The sequence below is a fragment of the Hemiscyllium ocellatum genome, chromosome 32, assembly GCF_020745735.1.
Source record: "Hemiscyllium ocellatum isolate sHemOce1 chromosome 32, sHemOce1.pat.X.cur, whole genome shotgun sequence".
Lineage (NCBI taxonomy): Eukaryota > Metazoa > Chordata > Chondrichthyes > Orectolobiformes > Hemiscylliidae > Hemiscyllium > Hemiscyllium ocellatum.
This window is the reverse complement of record NC_083432.1, coordinates 42,073,098-42,098,753: the sequence shown is the minus strand read 5'-3', so window position 1 is coordinate 42,098,753 and position 25,656 is coordinate 42,073,098. Positions and strand designations below refer to the sequence as shown.

General features: G+C 41.9%; 1 protein-coding gene across 1 annotated transcript in view; it reads left to right on the top strand.

Annotated features, from left to right (window-relative positions):
• Positions 1-2,587, top strand: part of LOC132830879 (uncharacterized) — a 38,674-nt gene extending 36,087 nt beyond the window's left edge. Inside the window, exon 10 of the mRNA XM_060848794.1 lies at positions 1,911-2,587. Within this exon, the coding sequence (XP_060704777.1) occupies positions 1,911-2,180 (270 nt within the window). The 3' untranslated portion in view covers positions 2,181-2,587. The remainder of the gene's footprint in view (positions 1-1,910) is intronic.
• Positions 2,588-25,656: the final 23,069 nt, after the last annotated feature.

Below are 25,656 nucleotides of genomic sequence, written 5' to 3'. Positions count from 1 at the left end.
GTCTCACCCACCAGCAGTAACAACTTGCCTGCCTCGACCTTATCTACCCCTTTCATAATTTTATATGTTTCTATAAGATCCCCTCTCATTCTTTTAATTTCTGGTGAGTACAGTCTCTGTATTCCATGTGATCAGACCTTGCTAATCAGTCTACCATGTGGAACTTTGCCAAACGCCTTACTGAAATCCATATAGTCAACGTCCATGATTCTGCCTTCATGAATCCTCTTCGTCATTTCTTCAAAAAATTCAAACTAGTAAGACATGACTTCCCACACACAAAGCCATGTTGACTATCCTTAATCAGTCCTTGTCCTTCCGTGTACATATAAATCCTACACCTCAGAATCCCCTCTAACAACTTGCCCACCACTGATGTCAGGCTCACTGCTCTATAGATCCCTGGATTTTCCTTACCACCTTTCTTAAATAGTGCACCACATTAGCCAACCTCCCGTTTTCGGGTACACCACCCATGGCTATTGATGATACGATTATTTCAGCTTGTGGCCATGCAACCACTTCCCTAGCTTTCCACGAAGTTTGAGGGTATACCTGATCAGGTGCTGGAAATTCATCCACCTTTATGCATTTTAAGGATTCCTCTGTAATATGGGCACTTTTCAAGACATCATTATTTATTTCCCATGTTCTCTATCTTCCATATCCTTCTCCACAGTAAACACTGAGGCACAATGCTTGTTTAGTACTTCCTCCGTCTCCTGTGGTTCCACACATAACTGGCCTTGCTAATCTTTAAGGAGCCCTAATCTCTGCCCAGTTACTGTTTTGTCCTTAATGTATTTGTAGAATGTCTTTGGATTCTCCTTTACCCTATTTTCCAAAGCTACCTCATGTCTCCTTTTTGCCCTCCTGATTTCCCTCTTAAGTATACTCCTACTGCCCTTATATTCCTCAAAGGATTCATTCAATCCCTGCTGTCTATACCTGACATACGCTTCCTTCTTTTTCTTGACCAGAACTTCAACTTGTCATTTCATCCGGCATTCCTACCGGTCTCGCGCTTCACCCTAACAGGAACACACTATCTCTGGATTTTCATCTTTGAAGGCTTCCTACTTTCAAGCCATCAATTTACCTGTGAATATCCACCCCAATCAACTTTTGGAAGTTAAATAGAATAAATTGGCACCCTTACAGTGTGGGAACAGGCCAATTGGCCCAACAAGTCCACACAAAGTCTCTGAAGAGCACCCCACCCAGACTCATCCCCTCACCCTCTCCCTGTAATGTCTGTTTTTCCAATGGCTCGTTTACATAACCCAGCTTTGGAATGTAGGAGTAAACCAGAACATCCAGAGAATGTGCAAACTCTACATAGACAGTCACCCAGGTGTGGAATTGAACCCTACTCCCTGGCACTGTGAGGCAGCAGTGCTAACCTCTGAGTCATTGTGATGTCCCAAGTATTGTCAAAATTGGCCTAACTCCAATTCAGAACACTGAATTTTAGATCAGATTTAAACTTTTCCATAGCTATTTAAAAACTAATAAATCTATGTTCACTGGCCCCAAAGTGCTTCCCCACTGACACCTCAGTTACTTGCCCTGACTTATTTCCCAAGAGTAGGTTAAGATTTGCACCTTCTCTGGTAGGTGAATCTGCAATCTGAATATGAAAATTTTCTTGTACATAACAAGGTACTTAACAAGTACCTCTCCATCTGATCCCTTAACACTATGGCAAGCCTACTCTATGTTTGGAAAGTTAAAATCCCCTACCATAACCACACTGTTATTCTTACAGATAAGTAATTGCTCTGCACTTTATGCAGTGTACAACTGATTTGATCAGTACAAAATACTGTGACATTTCTTTTACAGTTTTAAGACAGAATAAAAGAAGACAGAAGACTAACTAAAATATTTTGTGCTAATTTGTTTTTCAGCTGGAAAAGATGGAAGAAAGATTTTTCATTTGTTTTGCACCTGAAATGCAAATCGATCCAGCTGAGGAGACTCTCGAGAGCCTGGCCCTTCAGTTCACAGAGAGCGAGTTTGAAATAACTCAGGGGATCCTGGAAGAATTTGGATTTCACCTAAAGAGCGAAAACACTTCAATCTCATGTGAAATGCATCACAGAAATGAGGATATGTTCTGTTCCATCTTTGTTGTTCTGAGTGTTCTCAAAGCATTAGATGACCAAGTAAAGATGTAATGATTTACATTGGTCAGCTATATTCCTTGAAGATTTACCCCTTCTCCTTCCAATTAGCTCCCTGCTAACCCAAGGCTGCATCCTTTTTCTATCCTTGAATGAAGGCAAAATACTGCACATGCTGAAATCAAAACCCAACACATCATCAGTTGAGAGAGAAACAGTGTTAACGTTTCAAGTCCAGTATGACTCTTCCCCAGCACATTCTCTTTTCTGTCTCTTTGAGAACTTGAAACACCGTTATTGGCTGCAAAAGAAGCTTTCCATGTATTGCACTTGCTTATATTAGTGAAGAACTGTAAAGTACGTATTTCAGTCAGCACTCTGCGAGGGAAGTTGGATATGTTGCTGCATCTTGTTGTACCACCTGAAATCTGTTTTAATAAAGTCTGGTGGAAAATAAATAATTTGTATTTACATTGTGCCTTTGACAACATTCGGACATTTCAAAGATCTGTGCAACTAATTAAATACTTGTGCATTATCATCACCACTGTAATGTGGAGACATGGCTTCTCAGACAGCCAACTTGCACAAACAGTACATGATAATGGCCAGGCGGTGTGTCTTCTCATTGAGGAATAAATATTGGCCAATATTAGCTTCATGGCCTAACGGGAAGCTGCGCATAGCAACAAGAACTTGCCTTTATAACAACAACATCACATTCCAAGGCATTTTGCAGAACTATAATTCAAACAAACACTAAGATGGATCATGTGGTAGATTTAGAGAGGACCTTAAACAAGGAGAATTCAAGGCTAACTAAGGAACTGATTACCAGAGACTGTGGCCCAAGAAAACAGTAGATGTAGATAACAACTGTAGGTTGAAGGAAGCAAAGGAGGAACAAGAGCCCAGAGCTGGAGGAGCACAAAGTTCTGAGAGATTTTAAAAGCTCACAGAGATATCGAAGAATGAGACCAAACAGTGATTTGAACAAAGGATCAAGAACTCTTGAATGGCCTTTGCTAATGTCCTAGCCACCTCGTTGGTTTCCTTGATAAATGGTGTTTAACATGTGCATTCCTTAGTAGCTCAATCCTGTCCTGAATTTGAATTTCTTACTGGAGGCTTTTTAGCTTTCAAAATGACGGCAGAGTAAGAAGTTCCAGTCAGAGCTCCTCTGCCCATCAGTTCCTTTTCTTTCTCCTCTTTATAGTACTTTTTCTTCCCCTCCCCAACTTTTAACCACCCTGACCTGGAGAATTGAGTCAAGGGATACAAATCCTGGAGCGGGGAGCAGAGTGAGTGTGGGCCGAGTCCCGGAACGGGGAGCAGAACGAGTCCTGGACAGAGGCCAGATCTTGGAGGCAGCGTGCCCGCATGTGAAAGCCAGTGGGTACAGACTCATGTTGGAAAGGACTAGGACTTAAGTACTTTGTCGTGAATTTTTATTATCATTATGAATTTTTAAACTCTATTCCCATGCTAACCAATTTTTTAAACTCTGTAACAATGCTTAAAGTAAGTCTACCTAGGTATAGTATCAAGGTAAAGTATCCGCACCAGAATACTCTGTAGCTCCCCTGGCCCTAAGAGGTGACATTACACACTTTTCAATGCACTCAAACGAATGCCTGTGACAATAAAGGCTAATTTATTCTAATCTATTCTATGCTATTCTATTCTAAAGTGTCTGTAAAGTTCTTTGCTCATTTTATTTATGATTTTTGATGATTTAAGTCTGAACTTTGCTTTTCAATTTGTTAAATGTCATCCTTTCATGCATATTTTGTTACTCTGTTTTGTCAGCATCTTTGTCATTGACGGTTTGACTTCTTGTAGTATTTGCTTTACCTTATTCAAGGTATTTCATTAGTATCATTCATAGAAAGTTTGCTCTTTTTTAAAGCAGAATAATTTACGCTGAACTGTACCTTTGCAAGTAACTCATACTGCTGTCCAATATTTTTATCAATTTCTTCTTCCTAATCTATCTGCCTTTCTTAGTTTGATGTTCAGCTCCTGATTTTTTTTCCCCAGCCCCATTACATTTGGAATTTGTCTCACTTATACCCTTTACAAATTTTATGTGAAACTTTGTTATCTTATCACCTCTAATTCCTCACACTTACTTAATTACCTGCCCTGGAGATTATTTTTCCTTTGTGTTTACCATGGAAAAAGACATGAAGACTTCAGAACTCGGTGAAGTTAGTGGTGACAACTTGGGGACAGTCAATGTCTCAGTAGAAGTGGTGTTGAATGTATTAAAATGTATGAAGATAGATAAATCTCATGGTCCTGGCTGGATATATCCAAGAACTCTGCAAGAGGCGAGAGAAGAAATTGCAGGGGTCCTGGCAGATATGTTTGCATAATCATTAGACAGGGATGAGGTCCTAGAAGATTAGAGGGTAGTAAATGTTGTGCCAATATTCAAGAAAGGCTGCAAAGAAAAACCTGGGAACTATAGACCAGTAAATCTAACATTTGTGGATTCTGAGGAATAAGATATACATGTATTTGGAAAGACGGGGTTTGATTAAGAGTAGTCAGCATGACTTGGTGCATGAGAGATCATGTTTCACAAATTTGTTAGAATTCAATGATGAAGTGACCGGAAAGGTTGATGAGAGCAGGGTGGTGGATGTAGTCTATATTGATTTAAGTAAGACCTTTTGTAAGGTTCCAAATGGTAGGCTGCTTTAGAAGGATCGATTGCATGGAATCCAAGGGGAGCTGACAAATTGGATACACAATTGGCTTGATGGTAGAAAGCAGAGGGTAATAGTGGAAGAATGCTTGTCAGACTGAAGGCCTGTGATTAGTGGTGTATCTCAGGAGTTGGCACTGGGCCCTTTGCTGTTTGTTATCTATATTAATGATTTGGATTGGAATGTACAAGGCATGATTAGTAGTATGCACATGACACTAAAATAGACAGTATCATGGACAGTGAGGGACGTTATCAGAAGTTGCAACAGGACCTTGATCAGCTGGGATAGTGGGCTGAGAAATGGCAAATGGAGTGTAATATAGATAAGTGTGAAGTCTTGTATTTTGGAAAGTAGGAGGAGTTTTAGGTGAATGGTAGTGCCTTAAGGACTGTAATGGAACAGAGCGACCTTGGAGTTCAGGTGCACAGTTCTCTGAAAGTGGAGTCCCAGGTAGATAGGACAGAAGGCTTTTAGCACAGTAGCCTTCATCACTCAGGGCATTGAGTGTAGAACTTGGGAAGTTATGTTGCTGTTGTATAGGACATTGGTGAGGCAGCACATGGATGTTGATATATATCAGTTTCTAGTTAAGAAATTAATTCTGTATCCACAATAAGAACAATATTTCACTACCAGCTCTCGCTACTTTACTTTGGCAAGTTGAAATCTCTCATGATTATTGTTCTGTATGTTTTATTAAGTTAATAGATTTGGATGCATATTTTTACTCCAATTCCCTAAGTAGTCTGGCAAATGAACATATTAGCATTAGAATCTCTTCTTGTCCTTTAGCTTAATCCATGGATTCTCTTTCTAGATTAGTGTTAGCTATCTCATTTTATTAATACTATTGCACTGTCTCTAACAATACTGCAAACCCACCCCCTTCCTCCTTCCCTATCTCTTTAAGTATTTAATTGTCATTGCTATTCTTTCATTTTTCTATTACCAATATTATTTCTGATTACTTCTCTCTTATGGTTTGCTTCATGATGGCATCTTAGAAGCAATGGTCATTTCCATCCAAACATCCAAATATACAGTGTAATGCAAGTACTTTAACATTTCCAGGTATAAACAGTTGTGTCAGGGGTTCTGTTCACTTTAGGAGCTGTCTCTGATCTATCTGGGTTACTGTCATGTACTATGCAAGTGTAAATAAAGGGTAACTTGGTGACAGGATAACGACCTTCGTGAAGTTATTTCAACTGGGACAGGTTTTTATTGAAAGGCTATCAATTATTTTCTGAATCAGCTATTTCACACAGTCGGAGTTTTTAAACAAAGCTGCAGAGCAATTTTGGAAGCATTTTCACCACAAAAGTTGCACTGGTTCAAGAAAGCCCAACAGCAACCTGTTAAGTACAATCTGATATGTATAATGCACGGGAGCCTTAATATTAAAATGCCTCAGCATCATTGTTTATTTCAGCTTTGTCTATCTGACTATCCACTGTACAATGGCAAGGCAATAATGGTGGGTGGGTGGTGGAACAGGATTTTGGGGTGTTGGATGATGGTTGTGAGGTGAGGGGATGGTTGGAGTGGACTGTGTGGGGAATGGGAATAGGGGGAGCGTGGATGGGGTAGGGGTGGAGGGACAGGGTGAGGTGGTGGGTGGGAATGATCAACATGATTAATGGATGATCAAGGAACCATTGCTCATTCTTGTTGTTTTATATCAGTCCTAATATTGAAAGCCAATTCCTGTTTAGGAATTCCAAACTTTTAGTTTTGTTTCTTCAGGATTTGAGTGGAAGAAATGTGAAAATCAATGTCTGCATCTTAGTAAGTCTGCAGTATATTTCTTAATGCATTTTGTCACTAATCTAAATAAAGAACACCACCATCCCATTGTTGTGAAGGTAAAAATCAGAATCAAATTATCTTTAATGTATAACATTCAGAAGAATCCAGCTTCACCTGCACAATTTCTCAGATTATTAACAGTAACTCAAATTAATTGAACATTATGATGTTATTATTTGGTCCATCAACTTTCTGTTTTAACATGCATAGTCATCTCTTACAATAAGAATAGTATGTCCCATATTCAATAGCGTGGAACCTCCACTGTCCACAAGATGTAAGCCCATTTTATGCTGAAGCCACAAAGGAACTTGAGGTAGTCCCAAGGAAATTCCTGCTTATCTACCAAACACCAAAGGGCACCCTGCTCTCTGTCTCTCTGGATAATCAAACATTGGACTTACCTGAAAAGATCTAACTGGACTACATGAGAAGTTTAACGTTCCTTAGAGTAATTCCCCTGCATCCAAAAAGTATCCAATGGTGTGACATGACTTATTTACCTGGATATTTACCCAGAAGATATTAAGAATTTTGCAAATCAGAGTCAGATATCCTGAAATCTTAGTAAGAATAAATGTTTGCTTATTAGCATCATTCTCTGCCCAGATAGCTGAGATTGACAATTCACTTCCTGAACTAACCAAGCTGTCTAAAGACAAATCCCTGCTGTTCCTCAACATTTTCCTTTAGGTTCAAGGCAGCAGTGATAATCTTCCAGATTTTGAGACAATGGTTTGTACTTTCATCTTTGAAATTTAAAAGTAGAGATCTTGCTGGCCAATAATGTTTTTGTGTTAAGCGTTTCTTTTCTTTTGGAAGGATTGATTTCAAAATTGGGAAATAAAAAAAAATCCATTGGAATAAAATTTGCTCAACTGTAATCAGGCTGCTGACTTGCTGTCATAAAGCCTGAGATGGACTAAGTCATGAATACACCACAATTTTTGCAAACTATCTTCCAATGCCACTTTCACACTGTTAAGCTGGACAGATGACAAATCATGTTGTGTGATTCTTAAGAACGTAAGTAACATGAGCAGAATTAGAGCTAAGAGCAGCAAGGAGGGGACATGAAAAGTCCTTGGTTGGTAGGATTAGGGAAAACCCAAAGGCTTTCTATAGGTATGTCAGGAATAAAAGAATGACTAGGATAGGAATAGGTCCAGTCAAGGTTAGTAGTGGGAAGTTGCGTGTGGAGGCTGAAGAAATTGGGGCGACACTGAATGAATACTTTTCGACAGTATTCACTCAGGAACATGACATTGTTGCTGATGTGAATATTGAGTCACAATTAATTAGAATGGATGGCTTTGAGGTATGTAGGGAAGAGGTGTTGGGAATTCTGGAAAGGGTGAAAATAGATAAGTCCCCTGGGCCTGATGGCATTTATCCTAGGATTCTCTGGGAAGCAAGGGAGGAGATTGCAGAGCCATTGGCCTTGATTTTTATGTCCTCGTTGTCTACAGGAATAGCGCCAGAAGACACAGAGGATAGCAAATGTGGTTCCCCTGTTCAAGAGGGGGAGTAGGGATAACCCTAGTAACTATAGGCCAGTGAGTCTTACCTCTGTTGTGGGCAATGTCTTAGGGAGAATTGTAAGGGATAGGATATATGAACATCAGGATAGGAATAATGTGATCAAGGATAGTCAGCATGGTTTTGTGAAGGGCAGGTCGTGCCTCACAAACCTTATTGAATTCTTTGAGAAGGTGACTAAGGAGGTGGATGAGGGTAAAGCGGTAGATGTGGTGTATGTGGATTTTAGTAAGGCAATTGATAAGGTTCCCCATGTTAGGCTACTGCAAAAAATACGGAGGTATGGCATTGAGGGTGCATTAGAGGTTTGGATTAGGAATTGGCTGGTTGGAAGAAGACAGAGGGTAGTAGTTGATGGTAAAGGTTCATCTTGGAGTGCAGTTACCAGTAGCGTTCCACAAGGATCTGTTTTGGGACCATTGCTGTTTGTCATTTTTACAAATGACCTGGAGGAGGGGCTAGAAGGTTGGGTGAGCAAGTTTGCGGATGATACGAAAGTCAGTGTAGTTGTTGACAGTGAGGAAGGATGTGGCATGTTACAGCGGGATATAGATAAGCTGCAGAGCTGGGCAGAAAGGGGGCAAATGGAGTTCAATGTAGCTAAGTGTGAAGTGATTCACTTTGGTAAGAGTAACAAGAAGATGGAGTACTGGGCTAATGGTCAGATACTTGGTAGTGTGGATGAGCAGAGGGATCTTGGTGTCCATGTACACAGATCTCTGAAAGTTGCCACCCAGGTAAATAGTGCTGTGAAGAAGGCATATGGCGTACTGGCTTTTATTGGTAGAGGAATTGAGTTCCGGAGTCCTGAGGTCATGTTGCAGTTGTATAAGACTCTGGTGCAGTCGCATCTGGAGTATTGTGGGCAGTTTTGGTTGCCATACTATAGGAAGGATGTGGAGGCACTGGAATGGGTGCAAAGGAGGTTTACCAGGATGTTGCCTGGTATGGTAGGAAGATCATATGAGGAAAGGCTGAGGCACTTGGGCTGTTTTCATTGGAGAAAAGAAGGTTTAGGGGTGATTTGATAGAGGTGTACAAGATGATTAGGGGTTTAGATAGGGTTGACCATGAGAACCTTTTTCCACTTATGGGGTCAGATATTACAAGGGGGCATAGCTTTAAATTAAGGGGTGGTAGGTATAGGACTGATGTTAGGGGTAGATTCTTTACTTAGCAAGTCATGAGTTCATGGAATGCCCTACCAGTAACAGCGGTGGACTCTCCCTCTTTATGGGCATTTAAACGGGCATTGGATAGGCATATGGAGGATAGTGGGCTAGTGTAGGTTAGCTTGGCTTGGATCGGTGCAACATTGAGGGCTGAAGGGCCTGTACTGCGCTGTTTTTCTATGTTCTATGTTCCATGTTCTAATTAAGTATGCCGTACAAACGATCAAAACTTAGTGAAATGATACAAGGTCATGAAATTCAAAATGAATCACAAAATGGACAACAGTAGACGAAATGCAATTCAATTGCATATCAAATTTATTTATGAAGATTTATTTATTATCTATTACATATCAAATTATAAATTGGCTTCACCATTAAAAAGTTACATCGTCCCAAAGAACTCCTCTTTTCGTCACATAGCTACATTTTATTTCCATGAAAATATTACTCACTACTTTAAACTGAAGGAGCCATTTGCAAGATTTCCTTGAGTGAAAGAAGGAGGAACGTCAGAAAGAAAGTATGCTACACAAAGCACACCACATACACATACACAAACACAGGTCATAGAGTCAGACAGCATGGAAACAAACCCTGCATTAATTTTTTTAAAAAGGCAAGAGAGTCTCATAAAAAAAGGGTGGCACAGTGGTTAGCACTACTACCTCACAGTGCCAGGGACCTGGGTTCAATTCCCGCCTCGGGCAACTGTCTGTGTGGAGTTTGTACATTCTTCCCATGTCCTTCGGGTGCTCCGGTTTCCTCCCACAGTCCGAAGATGTGCAGGTTAGGTGAATTGGCCGTGCTAAATTACCCATAGTGTTAGGTGGATTAGTCAGAGGTAAATATAGGGGGGTGGGTTTCTCTTCGGAGGGTCAGTGTGGACTTGTTGGGCCAAAGGGCCTGTTTCCACACTGTAGGTAATCAATTCTTGATTGAAATACTTGACCTGTTGATTTAACCTGACCATATGTTTGTTTAATTGATGATTAATTACCATTAGTAGTGAAATCTACTGATACTTTTGAATTCTTTCTGAAAAGATTTTTGTCCAATTTGCTTTATCACTGGGCATTGTCTTTTGAAATGCTGAGAATAAAAAGCAAGGCTGTAGTGAGAGTCATTCAGTTGTGCTGTTTGTTACAACACAGGGTAAACCCCCTCTGCTTAAAGGTATAGTACACCCACATCTTCATAACATGTTACAAATCCTTTACATCTCCTTTATCGTTGCCAAAAAGTTACAGTTCATTTGTTCATTCCTGTGTTCTGGATTAATTGTTTAAAACAAGCTGAATAATGTGAAGGGAAGATTTTCATTCTATTTTTTGAACACTTAAGAAAGGTGTACATCAAGCTGCAGATACAGATCGAAGTGACTGGTCTCAGTCATTTTGGTGACTTGTTAAATTCAGCTCAGACTTTTATTGAATGTCTCATGAAGCATGGCTCAACCAGGTCAGCTGATAACAGTAGCCATCTGATGTCAGTGTTTTACCTTTTATAATAAACATTTCAGTCCACAATAATTTCCAGTAGTAGGTGCTGATGATGGATGTCAAACAGTGACAGTCCATTTTTGCCACTGTCATATAAATCCCATTGTCCCATTGGACACAAAAGTCAATCTAATTTTAACTTTCTACTCTTGCACATTCCCCCACATATTTGAAGTTTGACCAAATGTGTGAAAGTCTCCAACCTGACCTTCAAATACTGGAGCTGATGGAAGATAAGGACGCAGCACGTGTGGAGAAGCTGCTGGATCTGTTAGGAATTCAGAAGGCTGATCCACTGGGACAGCCCCTCACCTTGACACCTGGTCAGAATGAAGTCATTAAGACTGTAGCCATTCTCATCCAGTCACTCAACGGTATGAAATAAAATATATTTTGTGAAACTTACAGTTCATTAATAAGTTAACTTCTACCTTCCGATGCCGAGAGCTCACCTCTAGATTTTCATTCTTTAACCCCCCCTTCTCTATCACACTCTTGCCTCTTTTAACATATTCCTTAAAATTCCCTTTTTGATCATGATTGATGGTTTGATGTTAATTTGTTTTTGATACCATCCCTATGAAGTGCCACAAATACATGCAGAGGTGAACATGGTATTATCAAACAACTGACATCAACACCAAAGGATCCAGTTGGTTGATTGCTAACATTGTCTGTCTACTGTATTGCTGGGCTCTGTGCCGTAACCCAATATATTTCTGGCTGTAAGCTGACCAGTATGACTGAAGTGCATTTAAAGAGAGATTCCTTGAAAAGCACCCTAACTAAAAGCTGAGAAGGAGATGCTTTGAATCACAGGGTCAGCAATCAGTCATGTTGAGTTTTCTGAAACAGAGGCACTAGGAACAGACTGGAGATTGGGAGGCTTGAACATTTTGAGTTAAGGACACTTTGTTACTGATCCAATTGTTTCAGTTGTCTTATAGTTGCTCTGGTACTGACTGGAAAAGCTATTTGACCAAAGGAAGGGTGTGACAACAAACTGTTATAAAGTTGAATGCCTGTGGACTATGAGTGACAATTTACAATGCAAGTTTAGCTTTGCTGTGAAGGAATGCACTGACAATATTTGCAGTGACCTGATGCTGGAGTGAATGTGAATGAAACTCTCTGGAATGAGCAGTAGATCTTATGAGGAAAGATTAAACAGAATAGAATTGCTTCCACTGGCGTGTAGAAAACTGATGGGGGACTTGACTGAAACTTGCAATATCGTGACTGTCTTGACAAAATCCGCATGGAAAGGTTGATTCCTCTTGCAACTGAGTTCTTTTTACAAGGCACTGTTTAAAATGTGAGTTTGCCCACCTAGAACAGAGATGAGGAAATTAAGGTTCTCTCAGAGGGCTGTGTGACTTTGGAATTCTCAAAAGCTGGTGGAGACAGGTTCACTAAATATTTGTGAAGCTGTTACAGACATTCTTGTCAGGCAGTGATATCAAGGATTATTGGGGTGGATTGGAATGTGGAAGGCAAAACACAAACAGAGCATTTATTATTAGTATTTATTTATTGGCAGAGCAGGAGAGAGAGGCTGAATGGTTTAATTCTGCTGCTAATTTGTATGTTCATAGGCAAAGAGGAGGATGATTAGCATTGCTCTGTCCAGGTCAATGCCAGATCTGTCTTACAATGTGTTTAGAGTTTGTTGGCACTTCTTGAAATATTTTCAATCTATCTGACCCAAATTTAAACAACTCCACCCAAGTCGGTGCTGTAAATATCTAAAATCTTTCCTGTTGAGTGAGGGTTGTGTACATGTTGATATCCGGATATACAAAAAGTTGTTTCTGGAGCCAGATATTTAGCCTTCCAACAAGGCAAGACCAAGGAATGGTTTTAGTTCACTGGAGCACAAACTGAGCCAACATCCCCAGGGTCAGACTAACAACAGAATTTCCTCAGCTGAATGAAATCCAGTTGCATTCAATAACTTTAATTTAAATTTCTCTATCTTCATGACATCATCCTTCACAGTCACAGATTCAGACAAGCACAGACATCAAACGTAAGGACATGTTACTCTATGACCTCAGCATTGTGAAAGAGCTAGCTTTCAAAGGTGGGCCTTTAATGAACACTGAGAGGTCTGACCATTAAAGGAAGTTACTCTCAAGATTACAGATTGATTGTTTTCTAATCCCTTTTTATCTGCTTTTGTCATTATTTGCTTTATTTTTTTGATGATATAAGTTCAATGTTCCTTTTAACTCTTTATTCATCCATATATTCCTTTATTGGCTAGTTTGGTTTTGTACCTTTAGCAAAACACAATTCTCCTGAAAGCTGCAGATGAACTTTCTAATTGTTTCCCTCTGGTCATGTTGACCTTTGTCAATGTTTTTTTTCCCAGATTGTAGACTCATACACTCATACAGCAGGGAGACAGACTCTTCAGTCTAACTCATCCTTGCCAACCAGACATCTCAATCTGACCTAGTCCCATTTACCAACATTTGACCCATATCCCTCTAAACACTTCCTATTCAAATGCCCATCCAGATGCCTTTTAAATGTTGTAATTGTATTAGCATCCACCACTCCGTTTCGTAGTTCATTCTACACATGCACCACCCTCTGTGTGAAAAGGTTGTCCCTCAGGTCCATTCCTTTCCCCTCTCACCTTAAATCTATGTCTTCTAGTTCTGGAACCCCCTATCTTGGGGAAAAGACCTTGGCTATTCACCCTATTTTTCCCAGTTTAATCTTCTTCCCCTAATAATTTGACTTTCCAATCTATTACTTTGCTCTTTGAAAATGTTGGAAAAGAGAATGCTCCAAAGTAGAGTCAAACTGGACTTGAAATGTTAACTCCGTTTCTCTCTCAATGGATGATGTATTGGGTTTTGATTTCATCATGTGCAGTATTTTGCCTTTATTCAAGGATAGAAAAAGGACGCAGCATTGGGTTAGCAAGGAGATGACTGGAAGGGAAGGGATAAATCTTCAAGGAATATGGCTGACTGACATAAATCATTACATGCTTACTCGGTCATCTAAAGCTTTGAGAACTTTCAGAGCAACAAAGATGGAACAGAACATACCTTCATTTCCATGATTCCTTTCACATGAGATTGAAGCGTTTTTCCCTCTCTTCAGGTGAAATCCAAATTCTACCAGGATCCTCTGAGTTATTTCAAACTCGCTCTCTGTGAACTGAAGGGCTAGGTTCTCCAGAATTTCCTCCGCTGGGTTGATTTTCCTTTAAAATGCGGAATATTTGGGGAGATTCAAGGTGGCGGCAATCTGAAAAGTATGCTGTGTTGAGCTCTGTGCCACACCCCAGACAAGGTGAGCTCCTAAACCCCCGCCACCACCCACCACCCCCACCCCAGCTACTCCTGAGGAAAACTTTCAGTACAAAGCAGGCAAAGCACCTAGACCCCTTGAAATTAGGATTTGGAGACTCTGGAATCGAAATGAAGATGTCTAAAGGAGAGGGAGCTAGGGGAGAGCAGCAGGGACAGTACTCCCCTGCTGTGTCGGGTGCACCTGTAGCTGCTGCTTCAACTCCTGTGCCGGCGCCTTTAAGCTCGGAGGGGCAGCAGTACCTACTCACAGAGTTTGCAAAACCCTGTGAAAAAAAATTGAAACAGCGCTGGAACTGATTTCTGCCATGCTGACAAAGCATGAGCAGGAGATCCAGGCGTTGGATTGCTGCGTGGAAGCGGTTGAGCAAAGGACTGCAGCCTCTGAGACTGTGACGGAGAACTCCAAGGGGCGGCTCCAAACCTTGGAAGACCAGCTTCGGACCTTGCGGGAACAGGTCGACGACCTCGAAAATCGAGGTGGGAGGAAAAAAGCTTACGTGTCGTGGGTCTTCCGGAGTGTGAGGAGGTCGAGAATCAGGCTGTGTTCCCTGAGAGGTGGCTCCCAGAGTTGCTGGTGCTGGAGACCAAGTCGGGCCGGGTGAGTCTGGAGCGGGCCCACCGGATTGCGATGCATAGGTTTAGGTTGGATCAGCACCCCTGCCCGGTCCTAACTGCGACTCCAGCACTATAAAGAAAAGCAAATAATAGAGACATCCAGAAAACTGGGAAGAGATCCACAGGTGAAAATGTGTTGCTGGAAAAGCGCAGCAGGTCAGGCAGCATCCAAGGAGCAGGAGAAGCGACGTTTCGGGCATAAGCCCTTCTTCAGGAATGAGGAAGGTGTGCCAAGCAGGCTAAGATAAAAGGTAGGGAGGAGGGACTTGAGGGAGGGGCGCTGGAAATGCAATAGGTGGAAGGAGGTTATGGTGAGGCTCAGTCAAATCCCTTGAACTCAGCACCACCTTCCTAACCTGCAATTTTCTTCCTGACCTCTCCCCCCCACCCCCTCTCCAGCCTATCACCCTCACCTTGACCTCCTTCCACCTATCGCATTTCAAACGCCCCTCCCCCAAGTCCCTCCTCCCTACCTTTTATCTTAGCCTCTGGACACACTTTCCTTATTCCTGAAGAAGGGCTCATGCCCGAAACGTCGATCCTCCTGCTCCTTGGATGCTGCCCGACCTGCTGCGCTTTTCCAGCAACACATTTTCAGCTCTGTGATCCAGCATCTGCAGTCCTCACTTTCTCCTAAGAGATCCACAGGCTCTGGTTTATACCAGTATCGAGGATAATGTTTTCTCAAGGCTTTTCTGGGGCCATTATTAAGAAAAGGAAGACTTCTGATGATGTTAAGAAAAAATTAAGAGACCTAAATATTCAATATTCTTTGAGGTACCCGGCAATGCTACATTTTAATTATGGGGGATCTGTCTATAACTTCAACTCTGCAGAAAAAGCAAAAAAATATGTGAACTCGCTGAAATAATAGACTGGGACCAAGGGGGAAAGAGGAGAAGATGTATGCAGACACTGGCATAAGTTTTTTTATCTTCACTTTCTTTGTTCTTTTACCTTTCGTGGTCTTGGGCCTTATAGGCTTGGTATTGCTTTAGTGTAAAATCTGGTTTGTTCCATATTATGTTCATTTGGTTATCTGTTATTGTACTGCTCTGTTTTTCTGGTTGAGGGGTGGTTACTTCTTTGATGTAAACATGTATAGGGTTGAGATGTGGAGGAGGAGGGGTGGGTGTCCATTGTTAACTTGCAGGGGTGTAAATAACATGTTTTTTTCTCTATTGCCTGGGTTTGGGGCGCAGTCTTAACTGGAGGTGCCATGATGGCTGTGAGGTTGGGAGTGAATGCCCCCTATTGGCGATGGGAGAGATCGCTGGAGACTTGTGGTTTGTGTATTTATTTGTTCAAGTTAGGAGTAGTGGTTAGTTTCTTAGTTTTAGTAGTATTGTTGGGAATAGTTTTCAGATTTGATAAAGTCTGTGTTTTTTCCAATCATCGCACATTGAATGGGCTTCTTCCTCTTGGGGGAATGTGGGCTGCAGTGTGCAGCCATGACTAGCAATCTGTTCAGGTGGGTCAACTGGAATATAAAGGGGAGCCATTTCCCCAATAAAAGGAAAAAGGTGCTCTCACATCTTAAGAAAGATGGGATTGCCATCACTCTGTTGCAAGAGACACATTTAACCGATAGGGAACATCTGAAGTTACAGCGGGGGATACGGTAGGGCATTCTTCTCTCCTTCAACTCCAAAAGCAGAGGAGTGGCCATACTGGTAGAAAGGAACCTCCTGTTTCAGGTGATAGATCAAATCAAGGTTGAGTACAAACGGTTCATCATTCTCAATGCTCTGGTACACGGAGAAGAGTATGGCATCCTGAATGTTTAGATTAGATTCCCTACAGTGTGGAAACAGGCCCTTCGGCCCAACAAGTCCATACGACCCTCCGAACAGAAATCCACCCAGACCCATTCCGCTACATTCATCCCTGACTAATGCACCTAACCTGCATATCTTTGGACTGTGGGAGGAAACGGGAGTACCTGAAGGAAACCCACGCAGACATGGGGCGAATGTTCAAACTCCACGCAGACAGTTGCCTGAGGCGGTAATTGAACCCGGTGTCTAGCGTTGTGAGGCAGCAGTGCTAACCACTGAGCCACCGTGCCACCCCTACTGTCCCCCTGCGCATCCTCTCAAATTTTTAGTTGACCGAGTCTCTAAACTAATGGCTCTTGGGGTGTGCCGTACGATTATAGGAGGAGACTTTAATTGTCTCATGGACCCTGTGGTAGACACGATGCCAAGGGGTCTGTCAGGTACACCTCTGCAGCCTAGACAGTTAGTGGATTTGTGTGAGGAGCTGAGGCTAGTGGATGTGTAGAGGTGTCTCCACCCTAATGGGAGGGATTTTACCTTTTACTCGAACCTGCACAAGTGCCACACAAGAATTGATATGTTCTTTGTTCCATCAGTTTGTTTGGACTTGGTTTGGCCTGCAGGATTGGGAACATAACTATTTCTGACCATGCTGCAGTGTACTTGGATGTTAAGACCAAGGGCAGTAGAATAGAAACATGGCGCTGGTGCATGGATCCATTTCGGTTGAGAGATGGCAACTCTGTACAGTACAATACAAGGGAGTTCAGGGCTTTTTGGGACATCAATTGGGGTACGGCCAGTAATCCACTGGTGTTTTGGGAGACCACCAAAATGCATTTAAGGGGTCAGATTCATACTCAACATGAAAAAGAGGCAGAGAGGGGAGCAGCAATGGATGCTTGAGGCCTGGCCGAAGGCAGCCGAGTCGGCTTATTATACCAGACCATCCGTGGTCAAACTGCAATGGTCATGGCTGTCCGGGCTGCTCGGAACTCAGTGCTCACACAAGTGGGGAAGAGAGGGGTCTCATTGGCAATACAAAGGCTGTTTGAATATGGGGATAAGCCAGGTAGACACCTGGCCCACCTGGCTGGGAAAAAAAGTGTTCTGTTGTCCATTGTAGGGTGAGAACTGGCAACATCACACATGAGCTGTAAAAGATTAATGCCAGATTCCAGGAATTCTATGCAGAGTTATACCAGTTGGAGGGCTGTGGGGTTGGAGAAATGAGAATGGAATCCTTTTGTGAAAACCTGGACCTCCTCTGTATAAACGCAGATCAGGCCTCCCTTTTAAATGCACGTCTGACACACAGGAGGTGCAGGAGGTGGTAAGGCATCTCCAAGGTGGCAAAACACCCAGTCCAGATGGGTTCCTGAGTGAATTTTACAAGGAGTTTATACCCATGTTAGCTGAACCACTCCTGGAGATGTATTGTCATTCATACAGCCAAGACTGTCTTCCGCCCTCTCTTAGGGAGGCCAATATCTCCCTTATTTTAAAGAAAGGGAAAGACCTCAAGGACTGCACGTCATTCAGACCCACCTCGTTACTGAATGTAGGCTTCAGAACTTTATCAAAGGTGCTGGCTGTGAGGTTGGAAAAGGTGTTGACTGTTATTATAAAAGAGGATCAGATGAGTCTTATCAAGGGCCGCAGCTCCTCTAACAGCATCAGGCGGGTATTGAACACAGTGTAAGCTTTTCAGCAGAGATTGGTTCCCGGCTTGGTGGTCTCCCTGGATGCAGAGGAGACTTTTGATCTGGTGGAATGGTCATATCTCTTTGATGTTCTAGATCATTTTAGCCGAGGAGAGGCCTCCACCAAGTGGGTGGCAGTGTTACATAGAGACCCCAAGCCATTAAGAATGGTGTGAAATCGAGTAAATTTAGTGATGGGAGAGGCAGCTGACAGGGATGTCCTCTCTCGCCACTGTTAATTACCTTGGTAATTGAGCCATTGGGGGAAGCCATCCGAAAGGAGCCTGGAATAATAGCTCCAAAAGTGGGAATTGGGGAACACGAAATTACTCTTTACGCAAATGGTTTTGGCTTACCTGGAAAAGTCCGTAACCCAACTAATGCAAACAATTAAATAATTCAACAGTTTTCCGGGACACGGGATAAATAGTGCAAAGATGGAGGTCATGCCCGTGGGGGGATTGGTGGAAGTGTCTGAACTGGAGGACAGTTTCTTTTTCGGTGATCACAGAAATGTTTTCTCTATCTGCGAATTTTTATTACACCTACCTTCCGTCAGCTATATGGAGCTAACTTTTTTGAGAGATAAAGCAGGACTAGCAGCGGTGGGAGGAGCTACCATATCATGACTAGGCCATATAGGCTTGATTGAAATGCATGTTCTTTCTCAGTTATTATATCCTATGAGGATGCTCCCATTGTTATTACCCGAACAGGGGCTGCGGGGGTTTGCCAGTTGGCTTGGATCATTTATCTGGTGTCGCAGGTGTCCCCTAATTAAATTTACCAAGCTGTAACTTCTGCAGGATATGGGGAGGGGTGGGTAGACCTCCTAGATCTGAAGAGATACCAAGCAGGTGCCTTGTTGTCATGTGGGGGGTACTGGGCACGTAATGACTCAAGGTCAATATGGCTTGATGTTGAGGCTTCACAGGCGAGATGTCCCCTCATCAACTTACTGTTCATGGATTCACCCTGCTACAAGATTCGTGGATTCTGGGGTACCATTGTGAATGAGCCTGATTATCATAAATATGGTCAAAGCATGGAGGATAATGCAGCAGGGTGAGGGCAATTTGCTTAAGACATTGCTATTCAACCCATTAGTGGGAGCCCCAGGCTTTCGACCAGGGTCAATGGACTCCTGCTTTAGAGCATTGGAGGGTAAGGGAGTCTCCTATTTGGGAGATTTATTCAAGGGAGAGGTATTGATGCCTTTCAACCAATTAAGTCAGAAATACGGGATTCCTAATAGGGACTTTTTCCAATACTTCCAGGTTAGGGATTATATACAGAAGAAGACCATGCTCTTGGGTCAACCCTACAAGTCGGGTATAGAGATAAGAGTGCTCCGATGTGGGAGTGCTCCCTCGGTTAGTACCATATATCATCTGCAGAGAGGGAGTGCCTTGGGGCATACGGAGAGACTCCATGGCATCTGGAATCAAGAGTTAGGGGAAGAAATCTCATCGGAAACATTGGGGGATATATGGGGGAATGTAAAGAGAATTTCAATAACCAATAAAGCACAAGCTATGTAATTGAAGATCCTTCACAGGGCCCATATGGCACCAGAGAGGTTAGTGAAGTTAAAGAAATGATCTTCTCCTAAATGTCCCAAATGTAAAATCAGCACAGGTAGCCTCACAATTGCTTTTGGCCCTGCTACAAGATTCGTGGATTCTGCGGTACCACTGTGAAAGAGCTGGAGAAGATCCTGGGAATTGAAGTTAAGGTGGATCTGGTATCCCTTCTATTGCGACTACCAAATTTGCCCTCTCTGGGTGAGCATGGGAAGAGGTTATTTAACATTCTCTCACACTGTGCGAGGAAGAACATCCTCATGAATTGGATATTAGAGAAACCTCCAGATCTTGCAGGGTGGTGCAAACTTGTGATGGAGCACGTCCCCCAAGATTATCCGACAAGTATAGTGCGCCATGGAACAGAGCAATTTTATAAGACATGGCAACTTTTTCTAAATTACATAGACACAGCCCTATTGGCGGTACTGATTAGGTCCTTTATATAGCCACGAGGTCTGGGGATGCCAGGGGGGAGGAGGCTGAATTAAAATGGGCATAATAATTGTTGCTCCCTTGGACATATGCTTCAGTGGAGGTGCAGCTAGTGGAGTAATATAATGTCATTTAATTTTAGTGGATTGCAATTTAATTTAATACCGTTTCATTTAACTTGAGTTCATTTTAACTTTGGTTCAGTAAATATGAAACAATTGTATCTTGAACTGTAGTAGGTTATTGTTAACATTACTGCAATATAATAATGTGTTATTATTTCTACTTTTCTGTATTTTTGTACTTTTATAACTTTTCAATTTTTTTGTAGAAGAGTAAATATTTTTCAATAAATATATATATATATATATATATATATTAAAAATGCAGAATGTTTGAAAGATCTTTCCTTAGTCCTTTCCAACTGAAAAACAAATTGGCACAAAATATTTCAGTTAGTCTCCTGGCTTCCTTTATTCTGTCTTCAACCTGTTCCATTGAAAGAAGCTGTCACAGTATTTTGTACTTATCAGTCCGACCATACAGTGCATAAACTGCAGAGCAATTAATTATCTGTAAGAATAATAGGATGGTAATGATAGGAGATTTTAACTTTCTGAACATATACTGGGACTGCCGTAGTGTTAAGGGATGGGATGGAGAAGAATTTGTAAGTGTGTACACCGTGGGCGGCACGGTGGCACAGTGGTTAGCACTGCTGCCTCACAGCGCCTGAGACCCGGGTTCAATTCCCGATTCAGGCCACTGACTGTGTGGAGTTTGCACGTTCTCCCCGTGTCTGCGTGGGTTTCCTCCGGGTGCTCCGGTTTCCTCCCACAGTCCAAAGATGTGCGGGTCAGGTGAATTGAGCATGCTAAATTGCCCGTAGTGTTAGGTAAGGGGTAAATCTAGGGGTATGGGTGGGTTGCGCTTCGGCAGGTCGGTGTGGACTTGTTGGGCCGAAGGGCCTGTTTCCACACTGTAAGTAATCTAAAATGTTTTTGTTCAGAACGTGGATATACCTACTGGCAAAAGAGCAAAACTTCACCTATTCCTGGGAAATAAGACAGGACAAGCAACTGAGGTGTCAGTCGGGAAGTCATTTGGGACCAGTGATCAAAAATCTATTCATTTTAAATAGTTTTAAAATTGTTTTTGTGATGGGAAAGAAAATGGGGGATGTGGAGGTAGCAATTTGTAAAGCTGTCAAATAATGGGATTGTGATCTCTGATGGTGTAGCAGTGGCATCAGCTAATGTCCAAAAAGAGACAAGATCAGTCTATTTGGGAGAGATATGCCAGCCTTACTGTATAGTATTAGAAAGTTGGTTAGCTCAGTTGGCAGAGTGACACCAAAAGCATGGACTCAATTCCCACATTAGCTGAGGTTAACGTGAAGGATTCTCATTTTCAGCCTCTCCCCTGCCTTAAGGCATTGTGACCCTCAGATGAAACCACCACCAGTCGTTTCTCTTGCTCATATGATTTGGTAAGACTATGGCAATTTTACCAGTATAGTTTCGTTTTGATTTATTATTGTCAAATGTACTTTGGTACAGTGAAAAGTTTTGTTTTGCATTGTTATGGACTAGGCCAGACCACTCAAAATATTCTTAAGCAGGCAGCCCAGACTGTAACTTTGCAATTTCTTTCAGTAAATGTACAGTGAAAATTACCTAGAGTAAGGTAGCTAGGTTGACTACTAGGTTTTAAAACAGACAAAAATGTATTCACAAAATTACGGAATCAAACAAAGAACAGAATAAAGAATACCTGCAGAACTCAGACTATCCCAAACTATACTTAATTATGCTGTTCCGAATGCACACAACAGTACCAATTATCAAACCCCTTAAACATAGTAGAAATAAAACAGAGGCTTACAGGTCAATGTTAGAAGGGCAGAAAAGGGAGAGTTTAAACAGCCTGTTTCCACATAGATCCTGCTGCACTGACTGAAAAAAAGACTACAGCTTTTAGGACTGACCACTCCCCTTTCATTATACAGGTCACTTCTACAAGATTAAAGCTTTGGCCAAAAGCCCCATCTGTTTACTTACAAATAAAAAGGCCTCCCAATACTCTTTTATCTCTGTACTAAACCAGTCAATTCAGAGTGTGAATGGTTTACAATCCCTCTGAAAAGAACCAAGAAAACAGTACCCTTTAGAAATAGAGACCAGCTTTGTGACACTATACACACGCAAAAATGCACAACCACATGCGTACTCAGGCTGTGGCACACCCGCCTCCGAACACCCCCCATATCTCATTCGAGTCTCGACAACACGCCAGCAATCACGTTCTCATGAACCTGCCATGTGCACAATTGTCAAATGGAATGGCTACAACAACAAGCTCCATTTAGGCAATCTGGCATTTTTGCCCTTAAGTTTTTCCACAAATGTCAATGGGCTATGATCAGCGTATACGATTGTCCCAGATGCATTGCTGGTAATATATAAACACTGAAATGTTGTAATGCCAACACCAAGCTCAAAGTCTCTTTCTCCACTGCTGAATATTTCAATTGATGAACATTCAACTTCCTGGAAAAATACCTGATTGATCTTTCTATTCCCTCGTCACCCTCCTGCAGGAGCACCGCACTGACACCCACATCACTGGCACCAATAGCCACCTTGTAAGGCTTCATGTAATCAGGTGTGACTAATACTGGGGCAGTGGTTAACACAGTCTTCAGGCTGTCAAATGCCTTTTGACAGTCCACTGTCCACTGAAAGGTCTTGCCCTTTTTTAACAATTCAGTGAGTGAAGCAGCCACACTGCTAAAATTTGGCACAAACATTTGACAACATCCACTCAATCCCAGGAACTGTAATACTGCTATTTTCGTTGATGGCGTTGGAAATTCCTCAAATACTTTCATTTTCACATCCCATGGGGCCATTTGTCCGTGTCCAATGACATGGCCCAGGAAGGTGACTTGGGCTTTGGCAAATTCACTTTTATCTGGGTTTACCACCAAGCCAGCCTTCCGAAGTCGATCGAATAAGTCCGATCAATGCTGTAAATGTTCCTTCCACGAGTGACTAAAAATCACCAGGTTATCAATATCCACCGCATGGTTAGGTAATCCGGCAATTACCTTATTAATTAGTCTCTGAAATGTGGCTGGAGCATTTTTCTTACGAAATGGCATGACTTTGAACTGATATAGTCCATTTGGAGTTATGAAAGCTGAAATTGCCTTTGCTCTGTCTGACAGAGGTGCTTGCCAGTAGCCTCTGAGTAAGTCCTACTTAGAAATATAAGTTGCTTGTTCCACCTTTTTGACGCAGTCCTCCAACCGCAGAATTAGATATGCCTCAGTCTTTGTAACGGCATTGACTTTGCGACTGTCTGCACATAACCGTGGGTACCATCTGACTTTGGCACCATGACTATGGGTGAGATCCAGTCACTGTAACTTACTTTGATTATGCCATCTTTGAGCATGCATTCTATCTCCTTCTGAACCTGTGCCAACTTTGGAGGGTTATGCCTATATGGAAGTTGCTTAATTGGAACAACGTCTCCAAAATCTACATCATTCATAATTAGATTCGTACTTCCCAGTTTATTAACAGATATCTCCCATGTGATAGTAATAACTCTTTTAGGTCATTTTGATTTTATTGTGAAAGGTAACTCAATAATTTATCTCAATTTTTGACCACTTCCTCATTATCCAATTTGATTTGAGGAATGTCCAATTCAGAATCCTCTGAACTTGGTTCTTCAGTCTGTGCTGTAGTTATTAACACCTTCTTCTCTGGCTTTCATTCCCGATCAAAATACCTTTTGAACATAGTCACATGACACACTCTGTGAGACTTATTCCTGTCTGGAGTCCTTCTCCAGTAGTTCACTCACTCAGTTTAGATTAGATACCCGACAGTGTGGATATAGGCCCTTCGGCCCAACCAGTCCACATCGACTCTCCAAAGAGTAAACCGCCCAGACCCATTTCTCTCTGACTAATGCACCCAGCACTATGGGCAATTTAACATGGCCTACACGTCTTTGTGGAAGGCAACCAGAGGAAATCCACATAGACATGGGGAGAATTTGCAAACTCCACACAGACAGTTGCCCAGAGCTGGAATCAAAACTAGGATCCTGGTGCTGTGAGGCAGCAGTGCTAACCACTGAGCTACCATGTCAATTAAGGTTGACTAAGCCTTGCTTTTATAGGTTCACCTTTTACTGGAAGTAACACCAATACCTTATCCTCAAAGGCAAAATTGTGATATTTTGATTTCTTATCGACTTCCTGTTTCATTGCATGCTGCGATACTTTTAAATGTTGTCGCCAAATCCCCAGCTCTATTTAGTCATTTCCTAAAATTTGACACATAGTCCAAATGTGTGATCTCTGAATTCTGGCTTCTTAATGATTAGGAGATGCCGGTGTTGGACTGGGATGTACAAAGTTAAAATCACACAACAGCAGGTTATAGTCCAACAGTTTTAATTGGAAGCACTAGCTTTCAGAGTGCTGCTCCTTCATCAGATAGTTGTGGAGTATAAGACTTAATAATTTCTCCTTAATGAATTTTAATGGTCATCTTACTTCATGCCCAAAACTTAATTTAAATGGACTGAATTTGGTCGATTCATTCGGTGCATCTCTGATCATAAAAAGCACAAATAGAGCTCCCTTATCCCAATCATCTGGATAAACTTGACTGTTGCCCTCAATATGGTCTTTAATGTTTGATGCCATCTCTCTGTGCTCCCTGCAATTCTGGATGATACGCAGTAGATTTGAATTGCTTTACTCCGAACCTCCTTAAATAGTTTGGATGTGAAGTTTGACCCTTGATCGGACTGTATCTCTATTGGTAGTCTGTATCAAGCAAAAAAGGTTGATTAATTCTTCTACAACCCTTTTAGCTGTGATATTGCGTAATGGTACTGCCTCTGGAAATCTCGCCAATACGTCCATTATTGTTAATAAATATTTATTTCCGCTTTTTGTTTGAGGCAGGGGACCTATGCAATCAATCAAGACTTTTGTGAAAGGTTCCGCAAATGCTGGAATAGATATTAAAGGTGCAGCTTTAATTACTGCCTGTGGTTTTCCGATTACTGACACGTGTGACATGTCTGGCAAAATTCAGCTACATCTTTGTGTAGTCCAGGCCAAATATCTTTGTATTTTAGCCTGTGTTTTCCTCGCTCCTAAATGACCTCCAAGCGGTAGCTCATGCGCCACTCACAGCACCTCCTTTCTATTCCCTCCTGACAAAACAATCTGATGAATGTCTGGCATTCCTCATCTGCTTGGCTGTGAGATTGTCTCCATTTCCTCATTCAGACATCATTTATTAAGTAATAAC